The 19,648-nt window shown below is 37.5% G+C and overlaps 1 protein-coding gene across 1 annotated transcript; it reads left to right on the top strand.

Moving 5' to 3' along the window:
- The first annotated feature begins 368 nt into the window (after positions 1-368).
- Positions 369-18,457, top strand: LOC105446453 (helix-loop-helix protein 6-like). Its single transcript, XM_011683344.2, has 2 exons — positions 369-1,159; positions 18,347-18,457. The coding sequence occupies exons 1-2, from the start codon at positions 515-517 to the stop codon at positions 18,395-18,397; spliced, it is 696 nt and encodes a 231-aa protein (XP_011681646.1). The 5' UTR covers positions 369-514; the 3' UTR covers positions 18,398-18,457.
- The last annotated feature ends 1,191 nt before the right edge of the window (positions 18,458-19,648 follow it).

The following is a 19,648-nucleotide window of genomic DNA, read 5'->3' as shown; positions in this document are numbered from 1 at the left end:
GAGAGAGAGAGAGAGAGGGGAGGGAGGGAAGAAAGGAGGGAATGGAAGGGAGAATAGAGAGATACAGAGAGACAGAGAGAGAGAGAGAGAGGCAGCTAGGCAGAGAGAGAGCGAGAGAAAGGTAGATGACGATAGGAAGAGAGGGAGACAGGGAGAGGGGGAGAGAGAGGGAGAGAGATAGTGAGTGGTGACATTGACATTCTGGTATATACGAAAAGGTCGACGTGCGCATGCTCGGCAGAGCTCGTCACTTGCTCACTCGGTCTGACGTCACAGATATATATGCATATATAATTCGAGAAACGAAATGGGACATTCATATTCCTCAATCTCTGTGGACCAAAGATAGTCTGCAGATAAATCTTTAGCTGAAGATATCTTCATACCATTTTGCATACGTCACTTTGTTGTAGTTAGGTTTTATTCTAAATCCATCTCAACTTTACCAGGAAAAGTGCTTTAATTTCTGAAACCTTTGCCGTTTTTCAAGTACGGAAGCAATTTTCTTTTAAAAATGGCTACTATTGTTCAGCATCCACCGTCAATCTCTATCTGCTCATCGATACCACAAATTACTTCCGACATCATCAGCAAACCTACGAACACGTCTTCGGCATGCAAGACGAGATCCCAGACGAATTCCAATCTTCACAAACTAAAACGCAAGAGCGTCTCCCGAAACACGAACTCTACGGAGCCCGCATCAGCGGCCGGTCCAGGAGGAGAGAAAGGCGGGAGCGTTGCTAAGGCGTCGGCCGTGCGGACGGCACCGAAGGAGAAGGAACCCCATCTCGTACAGCGGAGGAATGCGAGGGAACGTCGTCGCGTCCAGCTCGTCAATGACGGTTTCATTCGATTACGACGAAAGATCCCCACCGAACCTAGGAACAAGAAACTCTCCAAAGTCAAGACGCTTCGATCAGCCATCAATTATATACTCCATCTTCAACAGATGATCACAGAATCAGACTCACAACAACAGAGGATGGTAGAGTTTGGTGGTCATCATCAGCCTCATCATGGACATCACCAGGCGGCTAGCTACGGCTTAGGGATGAGTGGGCTTATCCCTGGTCATCCGGGGCCTCATCCTCAAATGCCGCCTCCACCAGCAAGCGGAGGCTATGAGTGGGACCATTACGCAGAAAATCAAACCATGGTAAGTTACTCTAGTTTTCATTTAAATGTGTATGATGTCGATATGTTGTTTCATTTAGCAATGAAGCATTTTCTTAATTTGATTTTTTTTTAATTTGCCCTTCAATCGTTTCCCAGTCTTTATCAGAAATGACTTCCCACTTTTTTCTTCATGATAACATTGAATCAATGGTAGGCTTGATAACAAATAATTATTTTAGATGATTATCTATCTTATTGTAAAAAAGCTAGGTAATTCTCTGATTTTATTCTTGAAGATTATATAAAAAGCCCTGATAATTAGCCATGAGGGGCGTTGCCCATCATTTATAATGGTGCGTGTATATGCGTGCGTGTGTGTGTGTGTGTGTGTGTGTGTTTGGGAAGGGTGGGGGGGGGGGGTATTCTGATCGAATTTGATGCTATTAAGAAAACAAACAAGCAAACAAAACAAAATAACATTAAATGATATTTAACAAAAATCTTCATGTGTCTGAATTTTTCGTGAAGGACGAAAAAAGTGTAAGCCCCTTCGCACTCCTTGCACCGCGTCTACCAGCCCGTCAGTTTACCCTTCATAAACTTCTTGGGTATCTTATTTGATGTAATGATGCGAATCTGAAATGATTTACAAGATTTTAACCAGATTTTAATAAGGTGAGGGTCATAATATTGCATTACGAAAGACATGTCTGGAAACAATTGAAAAATGTTGGTTTTGTTGTGCATGAGGTTCAATTCCAAAATCTTATAAAATAGAAACATACTGTGAGGTTTTGGAAAGATCAAAACGATCATAGCTATTTCATGTCATATTTAAATTATGGGAGCTCTTCAGTGAAAAGCAATCCTTTTCATGGGACATCCCTTCTGTGTCTGTGATATTCTTCAAGGCTTATATAACGCGAAGTAAACCTTACAAATCTTATTTCTCATTTACCAACACTCGACTTGTTTATGAGAGAAAAATTGTGGTATTCGTATTAACCTAGATTTGAACTATTCTACAACGTACAAAGTACTTTATATAATGGTAGAAATCTGCATTACACTTATAGTCAAATATTATTTGGCAAAAGAAGTAAATGTATCCCTTTTTCCTATACATCTCATTAAAGCATTGAACTTTATTTACCACTTTCATGGGAAAAACATGAAAACAAAGCTGCTAGTCACAGAAGGAATATGTATTCAAATATCATGACAAAATGAAAATAAAAATGTCCTGAGAACACATAATATAGGCTTTGATTACAAAAGAAGAATTGCAAAAGCAGTAAAACTCAGATTTAGACAGACTCGTAATTATTTATAAAGGGCATTTAATATTATATCAAAGGAACAAAGACACCGTCTAAGTACCCTCACATAAATAAAATATCATGACAAATGAAAATGAAAATGTCCAGGGGGGTGTTTCACAAAGATCCTAAGTAGAACTTAACACTAAGTTGGACTTAAAAGTTATGGACAGCCATTGGAGCCTAAAAATGAAATATATTCAAAAGCAGAAATTCAAGTATTTTAGACTTTTTATAAATTCCACATCCAGAACATGAAATCTCCTTGATAATAGAAAACATGAATGATTTGAATCAACATTTTATGCCTTTCAAAAAAAAAATTACAAAATATTTTCAAAGATGCTAACGGCTTTCCATAATTTTTAAGTCCAACTTAGAGATAAGTTCAACTTAGGATCTTTGTGAAACACCCCCCTGGTATAGTGATTCATTCACTTCACTCTCAATCCAAGGGCTATAGGATCGAATCTCAGCACGACTCTAACTACCGTTTGGCAAGAAATTAATCCAAATTTGCAACTCTCCATCCATGTGTAGATGGGTCCCTGTCAATTACTGGGATAATATTAATTGTAGAGTCTTCATGAACAAACAGCATTGATGCTGATGAGGCGTCCCTGTGTAAAATAAAAGATACACACTAAATGAAGACATTGCTTTACATGAATACATATTGAATAGTGGGGGTATTATCATAAAGATATAATGTAACTTAAAATGGATGACAATCCAAGTAATAGCAAATCAATAGAAAGCAAGAGAGATTCGTTATAAGGTATATTGAAAATCTTTCAAATACCCCCCCCCCCCAATACAAAGCCATAAATAATAAACAACTACAACAATTGATGGGAACCTACATTTGAAGGTAATGAGATGGTATTTTTGTTACTTTGATATAATAATAGTTAAGCCGTCCATGTTAATGGCCCTTTATAAGTAATTACTCAATTCCCAAAATGTTTCTGTCCACATTTAAGTTTGACAGGTTGTTTTTATTCTTCTTATGCAACCACAGCCATTTTGTATTCTCGCGCGCTTTGTTCCTTTAGCTTTCGTTAATATTTCCTAATTTCTGCTCTTTGTTTATTTTTTGCGATTTTCGTGCAAAACGAAAAGCTTTTCTATATAATTATGTATTCATTGCTATTCTTTGATTCGTCTTTATTTCATCTCATTTTAAGTTCTGACTTCTTCTTACGGTATTCGTAATCTTCTGTTGTATATTTCTTTTTCGTACTCTACACTTCTCCATCTCTTCATTGTTCTTCCATTCCTTCCATTCTGCCTACAGCCATGGTTCAAACTTCTTGATCATAATATGTCTGAAAACGGTCCTTCATTTATTATCTGCCATGATGAGGTACATTAGCCTTGCTAGCATCAGCAGTGAGAGTGTAGGACTATGTCAGCCTTAGCGCATTAACTATGCAAAGGCTCCAGCGATGGGGCAGGTGCTTCTCCCCCGCTTCTACCCTTCGACAGAAAGGAACTCCGAGTTTTGAGCGGAAACTTCGGCAGGTGAAAAACGCGCGCATTTTCTGCGCTCTTCAATAAAGTTCGACTAAAGATAGACATAGGAATATCGCTCCAAGAGAGTCTGAATAAATCCCCGCTCTGTTATTTTCTTTCAATTTCCCGGACAGATCGATAAATCAAAATTATGACTTGCTGAGGGTTGATTAATCCGAGTCTGATTTTCATGCTGTGGTAAATAAGTTCCCTTTTCTACATGAAGTTACCAACTGCATGCTATAGGCGGGCAAGCCCAATTATTTGTTCCATGTTGTTACTGCCCTACCTCAGATTTTAGTGTATCTGATCATTACATAAATAAAGAAATTTGACATTTGATTTGAATTTAAGAGCATATCTGATTATGACGCCTAATGATGTAGGCCTATATGATCAGGAACTAAAAGTTTATTTGATCGCATTTAAAACTCACTATATCTCGCTACGATCTCAAACTTAAATTTTCTTTATTATTCAATAATCAATTTCGTTATGAACTGATGTATTTCATAGTTGAAAATGGGACTATAGTTAATTTGGACACTCGTATAGAAAAGACTAGAGTGGTAGTGAATCGGTCGTTTCAACTTTAAAAAACCCCAAACTATATTATTGCCTAAAATCAATTTAGACGTCTAAATCACCCTTTTGATATAATACATTGATAAAAAAAAAAGGTATAAATGATGAAAATAGATGCATGTATATAGCGCAGCTTCTATTTTCATATTATTCTCACGAATCTCATCTGCATTTATATAAAGTTCATTTCAGTTTCCACATCCTTTTGTTTCAAATACACAATATTCATCTTTTGGTGTACATCTTTTATTTACAAATTAAAACAAGGCAAATAATTTTGTTTAAACATATAGTAGACCATGATGATAATAAACCATACGAGTCAAGTACAGCATAATGACAAGGTTGTAACATTTCATCATTAATTATGCAGTTGAGGGGCCTACAGTGAAGCAATGCTTGTTGTGGGTAGGCCCAGTGAATACAGAAATAATTTATAGATATGTAGACAAAATAAAATAGCAGGGAGGAATACGAGATAACAGACAGAAGATAGGAAATTGAAGATATGGGAATGGAGGAATGTAAATGGGAAAATTGAGAGTAAATAATGCCTGTATTAGGCGCTCTAGCAATTCAAAGAATTAATTTCTGCCAGGTACCCATTGACCTCAATGCAGATTGATGTCTTTAATACGAGGATTCGAACCACGTACCGTGTGATTCAGAGTCCTTGATATTACCACTAGGCCATAGAGGTGTGAGTAATCAGATTCAATCTAATTCTATTAATCAAAATAGCAACAAAAAAATGCTCGATCGATACTTAATAAAAACTAAACTGCGAAATACAATTCTCTATCAAATCAAAGACGGACTCACCAATGCATGCACTTATTGCAAAGCGTGGTTTTTGACACTTATATACGTCGTATCATTTCTTTTCTTTTTGTCGAATTATTATCTCTTATATTTGTTTTTCCGCGCCCCCTTACAAAAGGTCACGTGAGTTAACAATAAATAACTCTTTGAAATACTCTCAATACACATACCGCCGAGCCCGAGTTAGTCCATCCGCAATTTACACCCCACCACCCAAAACGAATGCCCTATTCAAATTATTATTCCTACAAATTTACATCACCGCCCTAGCTCCTCCAAATTTCTGTAATAAAAAAAAAAAATATGCAAACGGAATCTCGGACGGGACTCTCAAAAACGGTCCGCTTCAACGCTTTACACCTTCTCCAGCACTGCAATTTTTTTAACGAGATGCAATGAAAAATGCGTGCTGGGGTGGTGACGACGCAGTACCGCACCTAACGATCCGCCGCGATTTGGTTTACGCTCTTGATGTGAACGGATGCTTTAGATTTGTCTCTTTTTCTATTCATTCCCTATTGCACTCCCTGCCCTTTTCCATTATTTTTGTTCCTATTCAAGTCTAAATTTCAGCCAGTAGGATTATTTCGCCTGCATGCGTTGTTAACCAGGGGGACTGTGCTAGTTACACGGGCACACGTGTGTTCGTCAAGCCGTCACACCAGGGGTGAAGAGGGGCCGCGTGCCGCACGCAGTATGAGAGGCAGCCACGTCCCTTCTCTATCATCATCAGACTTTCACTTAGTTTTTTTCAGTATAATTTGCCAACTTTTATAGGATTTCTGTATTCTATTTTGAAAAAAGAGGGGAAAGTTGCACACACATCTCGATTTGAATCTGAATCTACGATACCGCTAAATAGTCAAACTCTTTTTTTTTTCCCAATCATCTTGCGATCTACATTTATAATTGTCTTTTCGCTCTTCCTTATGTGTAATGAATCCAATATTCTATTACTTGCAGCCTAGAAAGCATCCACTTTATCACATAGCTTCCTTGGCATTCGGCATATTTGACATGTCTACTAAAAAAAAAGGGGTTTAAAGTCAAGATAGTCGATGTGTCGTGGTCTATAACGTTCCCCCTGCTTCGGACAGTGGATCACAGGTTCGCGGTTCGAGTCCCCCCCCCCCCCGCGGCACGTATGTCCGCGTGCAAGACATTAATTAATATTTGCCACTCTCCACCCAGTTGTAGAAGATGGGTACCTTGTACAAATTTATTTCTTGGAGCGCAAACAAACCGGGTCAAAGTTGGGGTACAAATAACTTTGTACGCGTCTTTTGCATCTTATGGGATGCATATGTGGGTAATTTAAATGTAGCTACTATTATTTATCAATACCATTATTATTATTAAGAGGAGGCGAGTTGGCTCAGTCGGTAAAGCGTCTGCCTGTCGAACCAAAGAGCACGGGTTCGAATTCCACCCAGGCGGATGACTGAAGCCTTCGTTGTGTGTTAACGTGCCCCTCCCTTGTTTCATAGACGCAGACTATGTTACGTGGAAAACACTCCATCCCTCAGAGAGGACGTTAAATGGAGACCCCGTGTACAAGGGAGTCACCACCCTTGCATGTTAAAAACCCACTGCACTATTCGTATAAGAGTAGGGGAAACCCCCTGTGTCCACCTGCACACCCGAATATATACATCTGCAACAATCTTCAGTATGGCAGATTATCCATAAGAAGAAGGAGAAGAAGAAGAAGAATATCATTATTATTATTCTTATTATTATCATCATTAACATCAGTATCACTATCATTATCATTAGTAGTAGTAAAAATGATCACTAATCATGAGATGGAGAGGTTTAACTTGTATGCATGCTTTATAGAAAATGCATTTTTGAACAGATGCCTCTCCTGACCCAGGGCAAGTACCTGCAGCATCAGGGACATAAAAATTGACTGGCTTTGCAAATATAATTTTACACAGCTTTGTTTTTGTAGCTTTCTCTTTATATTCCCCAATTTCTGCTTTCTGTTAATTCTCGCGATTTGCGATTCTTGTCTTACATAATGCATTGCACCGCTTTGTAGATCTCCTTTTCCAAATTCCAACACTTTCACTTTAAATTCAACAAGAAGACATAATTATAGCGAACTTTAGTTTCTCTCTTTTTCTTCTTCTTCTTCTTCTTCTTCTTCTTCTTCTTCTTCTTCTTCTTCTAGTTCTTCTTCTTTATTTGATTTGTCTTCTACCTCATCATCACCATCATCATCAGCATGATCATATTTTTATTTCTTCACCCTTCTCCTCCTCCTCTTCTTTTTCTTCGTCTATTTTCCTTTCTTCCTCCTACTCCTCTTCTCCTTTTCTTCATCTGCGTATTCTGTATCATCATCATCACTTTTATCATTATCATTATTAAAGTATATATATATATATATATATATATATATATATATATATATGTGTGTGTTCTTCTTATTCTTTTTCTTCTCCTTCTGCTGTTTCTTCATTTAGATTTGCTAAAGCCATATACATGATGAAGGACATTCGTTGTTGTCCTATTTCTTCCTGCTGGTTTGTTATCGATTAATGATGTCTGTACCAGTTCTCATAATATTCTCTTCCTTTAATTGACGAAACAAAAATAGTAAGGGGACTGTCAAAATAACTTATTCTTTTCAAGTAACGATACGTTGGGGCTTTGAAGAAACAACTAAAGCTTTGAAATCTTGGTTTATTAATTTTTCGGCGAGCAGCCCTTTGATGACGCGATAATGCCACTATTTGGGTTGATTGTGACGACATATCCTCTCACCTTCATTCAAAAAGCCTGCACAAATATTACGCTTGCTTTAGACTGATGAAAAGATTTCGATTGAGACCTTTTTTCACAAATAGAAATATGAAGTAGAATAAATCATTAGTTTTTTCCACAAAAAACTTGTCGTGCGAACTTCCACGCGACGCGGTCCTTGACACCGCTGCCAGGGACACGGCGTAGATGTGGATCGTTGTCCTGCTTGCTGTGCTAGGCGCTACCAGCGGGAGGGCATCATCAGGAGAATACATACGGATGCGACTGTATTCAGAGTACATTTTCACAGCGGCTTGCGGAGGAAATCGGGTTATTTTATTTGATTACTCAGACACTCTCCCACGTCTCGCATAAAGAAGAAAAACTCACTCCATTTTATTTAGGCCAATCTACAAAGACATAGACAAGTGTAGTTCCAGGTTTTGCAGAGCGGCAAACTTAAAATAATTTGTGCACGCACCGATAGGGATGTATGCCTTTTCGCGTCTTATTCTCTCGACACATTTGGAATAGTCTGCGACTTTAATTTGACTTTGTATACGTATACATTTATAAATTCTTTTTCAATTGCTTCCTCAAAATGACGATCAAACACATGAAAACCCGGTCTCAAACCATCTTAAAAATTAACCACATTTTATTTACAGCAGAACAAACTCGAAATTTATTGAAATAATTATGATATGAAATTCTTTATTTATGCTTTCATCATCGCCAATACAAATAGATATGGGTTTCCCTGAATGCAGTAGGGCCTTTGGAATGTGGAGGTGCCGTGGCCTAGTGGGTACGTCACTAGACTGTGGATCACATGGTTCGCTGTTCGAGTTCAACAGTAGCACTAATGCCCTTTGACAAGACATTAATCTATACTTGCCATCCTCGACGCAGGTGAGGTTAATGGATACCTGGCAGTAATTCATTACTTTAAATGCTAAAGCGCCATGGTGAAAGCCATGCTAAAGCCGGGGGTAATAACAAGTCTGACAGACATGAGTGCTTTATAATAACCCACTATCCTTTATATTATATTAATAGTTGCACCAGATAAAAGGAAAAAGAAAAGGAAAAAGGAAAAAACAAATAAAATATGACAAATACATGGTGATATTTGCTGGACAAAAAAATTATGACAGAATTTAAAGTAACAAATGGTATTAGCAACGGGGTAATACAAGGAGAATACCATTAACATTATTTAGTACAATTGTGTAAAAGAGAAAGCTGCTTAACCAATTCACATAAAATTAAACATTAGATGTTATTGGTGTTGCAATTTCGGAAAAAGGGTTTATATTTTTTAGAGGGGGGGGGGGGGGGGATAAAAATGAGTTTTAATTCGATTCAATTCAATTCCATAAACATTTCAAGATGAATACACCCCCACACATAATTTATAATATATTTACAATATTAGGAATGGTAGCAAGGAAGTGAAGTTCCCTAGAAGCGAGGGGAAGGTGGGGAGTCGCCATAAGAAACAAGACATACGTATAAATTATGATATAATCAACATGAAATACCAATAGCACAAGATAAATAATAGATGATCATAATGAAACGCAATAGTTAAGAACTCAAGGTATTTTGGTTGATTTTCATATTTGTGCATTTTTAAAAAAATCATCTAGGAAAGAGATACAAAAAGTGAAATAAATAAAAAGAGATTTGGAAGATATACTGTCATTGGCGGAACTCAAATGAGATGTGTGAGAGAGAGAGAGAGAGAAAGAGAGAGAGAATTATAAAAGAGAAAGGGAGTGAGAAGATATAGACATAGAGAGATAGATAGTGAGAGAGAGAGTTAGAGAGAGAGGGGAAATAGAGACAGAGATGGAGGAGGAGCGAGAGTGATGGGCTAAAATAGAAATTAGCCCCCTTTTTTTCTTAAGATTTTAATATCGATCTAGGAGCCGAGGGCTTGCAGTACGACTCGGTGTGGCGGAAATGATCTTTCGTTTCCCAATCACCTGTCCCAGCTTCATGTTTTAGTCCAAGAACGACGTGGCGTTTTTTGTTGGTAAGGTAATTTCCTCCTCGATGCCATCATCGTTTGTAACGTATGGGACTACACCATATACATTTTCCCCTCTTTCTTAAGCTATCGATGTATTTTACTTCACTTTTCAATTTTCCTTGTAATTTTAATAAGAATGCAGTGCTAATAATATTTGATGTATTATAATAATTTATTCATTTTACAACTTGTATATAAACTGAATAATAATATATATTTGTAAATCGTCTTTTTCGGAACGAGGATTGGCCATGATTGTAAATAGGTTGTGTTCATCCTAAAAAAACAAAAAAACAAAATGCCCAATGATTACAACTTTACGATGGTAAGCTGCCTAACCCCAATTAGAGAAGGACGAATTTGACTTATATTTGCCTGTTTGATCACAATTGCACAAATTACAGGATGCAAATTTTTACTGGGCGGTCGCTGCACTCCTTTTAAGAGAATACACATTTGACATTCCCCGTTCAGTCGATGTGTCCCCTTTAAAGTAGTGCTCTCTGGGACCCCCCCCCCCCCTCACCAATAAAAATAAACAAAATAAAAATGAAAAAATATATATAAAAGAAACTTGTTGGTCTTCGTTGCAGCAGGAGCCATCCGAGTGTTTACATTTCTTTTGTTTGTTTTATATGTGGAAAACAGGCCACCCGGTATGATTAATCGTCCATGAAAATAGAACCAAAAAAAAAATCCGAAGCTTTTTACAACCATTATTGATGAAAATGGTGGCACTACCGGCATTGTTCTGGCATTTTCAATGATTAATACTTGTTCCTTACAAATGGAAACTTTTTTAGCTTTAAAATAAACTGTCACACTGATGGTTTTCATAACGCTCAAGTTAACCATCAAGTACGCCTACAAATTACAAATAGTGGTACATTTTATTCCCCTAAAACCGTATTTTCTAATAATATGGCCTACCAGAAATCCATACATTTCTATGGAAATGCTAAAACTAGAATATTGCTACCTTTTCCGGTATGAATACTAATACTTCCTGCTTTAGTATTCATATGAACTGCGACGCCACTTGGTCACACTAACAGGAAGAAATAAAAGGGGGAACCCACCCTTTTCTAATTGTCCCTTTATAAACACCATAGCTCACATTAAACAAAAACGCGAGTGCCGCCCGTTGGTCGGTAGGCTCAGTGCGTCGCAAAGGGCAACGCAACAAAATAAAATAATTTGCTGTCACGGTTCACATGTTTATCTTAGAGAAGCAGATTCTTTAGATACAATTCACTGTTGAAACCGACTGATTTTGCTACCCCTGATTTATCAGAGGATTGGTGAAGACAACTGAGTATTTCCTGTCGCCGACCTCTTATGTTAAAGCATAAAATACAATTAGCGGCGCACTGCTTTAGAACAATTGACGTGATGCCGTCTTTTTCAAAAGAAAGCGAACACGTGTTCGTTTGTTCGCGTGCTCGCGCGCGCCGTGAATTCCGAATGAATAAATTATACTAATAACTTTTTTTCCACTGCAAGTTGTCGGTAATTAGTGGCTTTTATGAGGCCAATTACACGTCCTTCTATTGATGTAGAAAACCGCGAGGTTACTCTTCTTCCGATTTATCTGAAATCACTGCTCGCTTGTTATGGGTCCTCTTAATAATGATTGTTTAAGTCTAACCTTTAAGCGGGATTGTGCACTACCTGTAGCTACTTGCGCCCTCTATATAGCAAACAATGCCTAAGCGGTACCCGTTGGTCCCCCATGGTCCCCTTTTTCTTATGTTAATTGAGAGTTCATTTGATGAGATAAACACTTGTCGGTGACTACGCGGGGAGGTCTAATACCTCTTGGCCAAAATAGTGCAGATAGGCTTTAACACATAGCTTTGAAGCTTGAGTAGTTTAACATAGTTACATGTTCCTTCTTTCCAACCCTTTTGTATGTGAATATCATTATTCGTTTAGATTACAAATCGTTTGTTGGACAACATATTTTGCGGCATACATTGCACATCCATCAACCCACACCCGCAGAACAATGACCACACAGACACACGCGGTGAACATTTATTACAGAATCTACTTGTGAGAGTTACTAGCACTAACAGTACTTTACATGTATAAAGAGTTAGCTTAATTAGAATAACGCCACTCTCCAAAACATACAAGTTTTAGAAGCTTTTTTCTAAAATCTATCTCGCGTCCGGGTGAAGTTTTATGCTCTTGTCCCTTTTATATATCATATTTATCATGAGACATAACACGAGGTCCTTTCTTTTAAATACTGGGTGCACTACCATCAATCTTACTTAAAGAGTTGTGGTAAATATAGAAAACAAATTATCACAGAATCCAACGAAACTTACACTGAATGTTCAAGATTACAAATAAATGACATGTGCCAAACAATTTTGGTAGAAAATGTATAGTGGCTGAGTTATTGCATAGAAAATAAAATAAATCCGGGTAAGTAGGCCCGCTAAAACATGTGAATATGGGAGTCGTGGTTTTTATCGAAAATAATTCCCAATAAGTTTTTGTGCGCTTGTTTTAATTTCAGTGGTTAAAACAACCAATCTACTGCAAAATTAACAATCTAGAATAAATCATAGCCATTTTTTCTCAAAAAACGACTTCCATACCAGAGCTCAAGATTAGCTTCATCAATTCGTCTTGAGACCTATTTACAAAATTTCCGTTTTGGTGTAAACCCCATTTTCACTGGTAATATACTTTTATTCGATTCTGATTTTACCCCCCATTTTGTTCTCTAATAATGCAATTTTGATGTTAACTAATTTTACAAATAAATCGGGCTAATCGGAAAATACGGAGGAAATTAAGCTTTTGTCAAAGATTAGTTAAACATTTCAGGCACAAAACAGTGATATGTCAATCATTATGATCTCTAAATTATTTCGTACCAATTGAAAAGATTTTCGCCGCGATGTGATTCGGAGCCCATCAAATTAAGTGTCCCATTTAGTCATAACCCTACGTCTTCCTGTTCATGTTATGTCAGGCCACCATCATAATTAACGCGTGGGACTACAGCAGCGCAGCGCTGAGCTAGCTACACACATGGAAGACTGCAGGCGGGACTTGGATGAATTAACTTCGGCAAGAGAGCACGACCTTTCCTGTTTAATATTCATCGGTTTTGCCCCGAGGATATTCCTGTCATAACCATGCTAAACTTGACTGATATGTACAGATTATCAGTGAACCTTGTCCGGGCTACATGGGCCATACAATGCGTAAAAATAACAAAATGATTGCAGCGGCCGAAAGGGGGGAAGGGGAATGCAAGTTCGCGTGAGTGGGTCTTATTGTGCACCAGCCGCTTGCCTTCATGAGCCCCTCTTCTGGCCCGGTAGTCACTATACCGAACGCCGCTGGTTTAAATGGCGAGCTGCAGACTCCAATTCGAGGAAGAAAAACGAGAAGTAAACAAAAAAGCCGGTGATACAGGACTGTTGGACGGTTTCCAAGCAAACAAAAGAAGGAACATTTGCCCCTGGCGAAATCTTGATTTGATCCTCTTTGGACAAAAAACGAGATTCGATTCAGATGTCATGTTTTTCTCCTATTACGAGAAATTTGACAAGTGTAATTAAATCACATTGGTTTAGAATTACAATTCATCTGATAGATTTCTTGTAATTCGCGTTATAAAGCGAGATGATCGCTACGATGAGATTTTGACAATCGTTTGGGGAATAATAAGTGATTTTCATCATATCGCATTCCAGACTTGTAGAATCACGTGATTTTGCAAAGGTTCAAGTAAGAACGAAAAGAACATTGCTGTTCTGAACCATACTATATCACAGGGCGTGTGAGGAAAACAAATAATTATTACATATTTAAAAGAGATATACCATGAGAAATTAAATTAATTTATAAAAGCCCACCTCTTTGTTTATGACCTAAACGAAAAATTATGAATATGCACATTCAATTTTGTTGTCAGAAATGAATACAAAAAGTGACATCGTAATTCTAATCGATGTACTGATTTATTATATGCATCGAATAAAGTATCGAATCAGTGTATATTATGTCTAATGAACGCATGTGACAAAAAACAATCGTTAAGTTTAGGCAAATTAACAAAATATCTTTGGAAGGATGATTTTTCATTTAAGGCCCGGCCTACATATATACAAGATATTTTTGTGTGTGTGTAATGATGATACCACTACAGTTGTTGTATTCATCTGACACATTAATTTATTTAATATATCTAGAAATATTTGTAGTTTATTTCTCCTGCGTATATCAAAATAATGACACAAATAATAGGTTTGATAACATAAAAGTAGCAAAGCGTTAACGTAAAATCTATATACAGTCAACTCCATCTCTTACTTACATAAACGCCATAGAAGTCGCCTACACAAAATGGCGTCTCCACATTGACGCCATTTCTGTTTAGTGAGCATTCGCCTTCAAAACAGGTAATATTGAACAAAATGGTAATGTGACGTCACAATAAGGTACATTTCGAACGTTGTGATGACAGAATACTTACAGAACGAAAAACAACTCTGGTTTTGAATATAAATGTTACATGATACAATGACAACTTGTTTAAATGCCGCAGTGAACGATTATTATTACTTAGTGTTGTGTAATATTTATGTCATATTATAAGCTCTCAATTTTTAGCTTTTGAAATAGAAACTATGATAAAAGTCGCTCATTTATCTGTGTTTGTCTCTCATTCATTTTTTAATCATTTTAATCCTTTTCTGGCTCTTAACAGGTTTATTTTTATTCAAGACATCCCCCGACCTTCATTCCTCCCTTCAATTCTGGGTTCCTCCTCTAATTCCCATACAGTAATTTTTTGATGTTTCTTTAATACTCTGTAGAGTACAAAACTTTAGATTTAATCATGCCTTCCGTTTAATCCTTTTATGTTGTCCTGCCACTTGCTCCCAGCCTTTCAAACATCCACTTGCCCCTCAAAGCTTTCACCCGAATTCTCTATTCCATAAAATAGGGCAAGGTGAACGAACTGATCGGATGCGATATTTGAAGATAAAATTGCTAAAGCTTGTACATGTAATCATCTCCACTTCGTAAACACTGATTGTCCAAGGGTATTAATAACCATAATCCGACCCCTCCCTCTTTGTGCCCTAATGTTATCATATCCATGGTCAAACTGAAACCCCCCAAATAAAACCCCTTCACAATAATGCGTCACTATTCATTTTCTCGCGCGAGTGTGAATTGCAAAACAATTGTTCGCAGGGGACCGATTATCACGATGAAAAGAAAAAAAGACGGGAACAGCGAAGAAGACAAACGGAAGGAGAATGTTCCGCGCGTGCCATTGCGCGCATAACACGTGTCCTTATGATAACAAGTTATTTGCCGTTTTTACTTAATCTCATACGCAAATTAACTTCTGTATATTTGCACACATTCATTCAATTTAGGAGTAAAAGAGGAATTATTTTCTTCTCCTGGCATGGCCGAATGCCTACTATCTACAAGCGCATTTTATTTTTTGTTATGATTAAATATGAATAAATACCAAGGACAATGAGAAAAAAGTTGATTAAACCATCAGCAAACTTTACATATCAAGATTTTCCTAATTATACTGTTCATTAACTTTAGAAGGGCGCAATTTCATGGAAGAAATGAGGGGGAGGAGGAAAGGTTGGTTCCTCTCTTGCCTGAACATCGTCTTTTCAGTTTGCGAGCGAACAAAACGAGTGAGGAAACATGTTACAGTCGTGAAATCTAATACATTTAAAACATTATAGTTCATGTTTGTCATGAAAACTATAACTGATGAGATAAGGAAATTGTTAGATACCAACTGAAAACCCATTATGAGTTTTTGATTGCTGGAATATGCGTACGTAAAATTGTAAAAAATGGGGTGGGGGAGGAGAGTGGATCGGGACTTCTTTTTTAACATCATAAATAAATACGTGTCCAGCACTTTTCACCAATTGTCGTAATCCCAACATATAACACAAATAACTCATAATTTCTGCACTGATGTTTCATTTTCATTATTAGAATTTCATGATAAATAACCACATTCTTTTTTAACTCATGCCTTTTATTACAATTATCATGATTCTTTAACTTGATTTGAACCCGAATCACCGGAATGCATCACATGTTTTACATCATGTAGCCATGATAACAGAGTTACCCGATTTCTGTTCGTCAATTATAACAAAAATGTGTAAATCGAAACGATCTTGAATTAAACAATGTGACAAAAGGCCTAATGATTGGAGTATGTATAGGCCACCAATCGTTTTCATGCACAATGAATAAACCGATCAGTCTTCCTTCATATCCAAGCACATTGGATGTTAAAAAATTCATTAAAATTATTTTCTTTCCAACTCTTCTAATAGGTTTCCGACAAGCCTTTTGCTAGTCGGCTTGGTTTTCATTAATTGAAAGGATGTTAAAGACGCAAATTAGCAAACTATCAAATGCTCAATCAAGTTCTTTATGATCGTCGCGATCGAGGCTTCCCGCGTATACACTCACACCGCTGATCGGTAGGTACCACAGCGATCTGTCAACGTCAATGTCCCGGGAGTTTAGGGGAGAAGGCATAGCGACGTCCCGCTTGTAAGCAACCTGCAGCGCTCGTGGGCATGTTTTAGATACGGCGATGCAAGCGTGCACGAAATGGTAACGGTGGCGTCGAGTCCATCTCCCGTTCTCTCGTTATCTATGCCTTAAAGTGTTAAAATCGGGAGGAGAAAATCTGTGGTTAACACTTCCCCCGTGGTTGCCAGAGGACATGCAATCAGACCAACCAACTAACACGTGTACTGGTTTGATTTGAAACGACTGGGTAAAATGTTTAAAGTAGCAGTGAGAAAAAACAATAGAAAATAGCTTGAAGATATTTTTCTTTTTATCCCTTCATAATTTTCAAAACCCTTTCTGGACTCTTCATATTTTTGTTGAGGTTCTATGATGAGGGGATTGCGGTATTCATCAACATCGAGTCTTGGTAATTCACTGATCAATTACCGGTCGCAACGAATTCACTGAGACATGATTAGTATTTTGAATGATAGCCCACCGGTGTTTCCAAAGCACTGTATCTCGAGATAATTTTGTTTGTCAAGACCTGTTAAATGTTTTATCACGGTGATTGCTCTTTTGGGCAGAATGTAAAAGAAGACATAATCTTTTACCAGTCGTACCTACTATTAAACTCAATCTCATTATCATTATACAACCACCACCACCATCACGACTGGTATCATAATGACCACCCCACCACCACCGTCATCACCGTGATCAGCATCATCATTGTCATAATCATCCTTACCATCATTATTATCATTATCATCATCATCATCATCATCATCATCACCATCAACAACACCGGCACTATTATCACCCTTCCCCCACACCCGACCCACCATCACCACAAGAACCACCACCATAACCTGACTCGTGAATAAGAAATATCAGTACCATTCGTAGTTCATGTTCTGAATAAACCATTTATTTTGCATGGCCTATACTGTATGTTTCTGTTCAAAGTGTTTGTTGCACTGTCAAATTTCCTTTCCATTGTGAGTTTCTTGCCCCCATTGGATTATGCTTGATATCAATTCAACGGAGTAATTATTCCTGAAGAAGGCCTCACAAGCCAAAAGCTCGTAATAAACTTGTAAAGTACAGCTGCGTCTCACGTTCCTAGACCTTTTTCTTCACGCCTATTATATATATACACGTGTATATGAATTTCGTTTTAAAGTAAATTTCATTGAGCACCATAATCAAGTATTCCCACTTTCCATGTTTTCAGTTCTTGTTGGCGCATAATACATTATGAAATAACATCTCTATGCGCTTCCTAAGAGCTTTGGAAACTTATTACCCTAGCTTTAGCTCCGGCAGCCGTTATCAGCGCACAGTGCATTTCGAGGAATAATCCTACCAGGTACCCATTTACCTCACCTGGGTTATGTTTGGCAAATGTAGATTAATGTCTTGCCAAAGGGCATTGGTGCCGCGGCGGGACTCGAACCGCGGACCTTGTGATCCATAGTCCGGTGACATATCCACTCGATCACGACACTTGAACATCGACACGAAATGAAATTAAATATTTTGATAGAAATAAAATGACAGATGTATGTTTTAATTGTTGCAAGGATATAGTGAGGTCTTTTCTTTGTATTAACAAGAATATTTTGTCTTTTTTTTTCTGCAGGCGAATGGTTATGACTATCCGCAAGAGGCCCAGGGTGGATACTACTACTAAACAATTCACATGCTAGACGTCGAACCTCCGTGAGAGAAAGTGCAAGGACTCTCCAAGTTCGTTAGGCCAGTGCATTAATACAGGCGACCCTCCGCGAGGAGCGGTGCAAGTACTCGTCAACCTCATTAGGCCGGTGCAATTATACAACTATATTCAAGAGAGGTCAGAGGTCAAAGTTCAGATGACAGGAGGTCACGACATCACTTGTGGAGCTAGGAGCAGTGATCCTGATCAGGAAATGTGTCAATGTAGAGACGAATATGCAAACTGAGAGAAATATTTTGTTAACCACAAGGCAGTCATAGCATACGCCACATATTCGGATCTGCAGACTAACATTCAGAGACATAGGTGTATCCGGGATGAACATCAATGAAGAACCCCCGCCCCTACTCTAAAAGAGCGTAAAATATGTTTTACGATATGAAGGCATTAACAATGTATGCGTATAAGGGTGCTCACTTGATAGTGTCAGTGACCAACATGAATTACCGAAGAGTTTATCCCAGGAATAAGTCAAAGGGAAAAACACATCGTATAATTGTTTTGTTGCTATTATTCACCACAGTTTGCTCTACATATTATTTAAAACAAAATTGTGAAGCGTAGATTGGAATATATTATTATATAACCCTAAATGTGCAATTCGCCGTTCTCAAAAACACCAAATTTCCAAAGTAAAGATTTATTTACTAAGAAAAAGACAAACGTTGATAGGGAACATGAGACATGGAGGGCGTTTCACAAGGCCTGTTTTCAATGACAAATGACTAAAATCAGTGACAAATCTGCTGATGACCAACCAGAAGCAAGGATTTCAGTAGCTTATAACAAAAACAGTCATTTGTCACTGATGGCAAGTTTTGTGAAACACCCCCTGGAGGTCATGCAATCATTGAAGCAGTTTTTATCTTACTCTGTTAAATATGAGACTAAGAGATGAATTCCATATTTCAAAATGATCTGAAATAATCTTTTGGAATAATGCATATTGGCATGATAAACATCTTAAGAACGAAGTGTACATTTAGCATAACAAAGTTTCTATTCCTTTAAAATGTATCTGTCAATACTTGCCCAAAACGCTCATGTGTGCAATATTGTAGAGTATTATTTTTGTTTCAGATTATGATTACCATTATCTGAAAGAAGACAGTCATGTAATTATATTTCCTTATTAATTGATTGTATGATATGTAAATACGCGATGAATTACATACAAACCTTGTTGACTTAATAAAACGATTAAAC

Source organism: Strongylocentrotus purpuratus, unplaced genomic scaffold (assembly GCF_000002235.5).
Source record: "Strongylocentrotus purpuratus isolate Spur 01 unplaced genomic scaffold, Spur_5.0 spur5_scaffold_17, whole genome shotgun sequence".
Lineage (NCBI taxonomy): Eukaryota > Metazoa > Echinodermata > Echinoidea > Camarodonta > Strongylocentrotidae > Strongylocentrotus > Strongylocentrotus purpuratus.
Note: the sequence above shows the minus strand (reverse complement) of the source record. Positions and strands in the feature narration are given on the sequence as shown.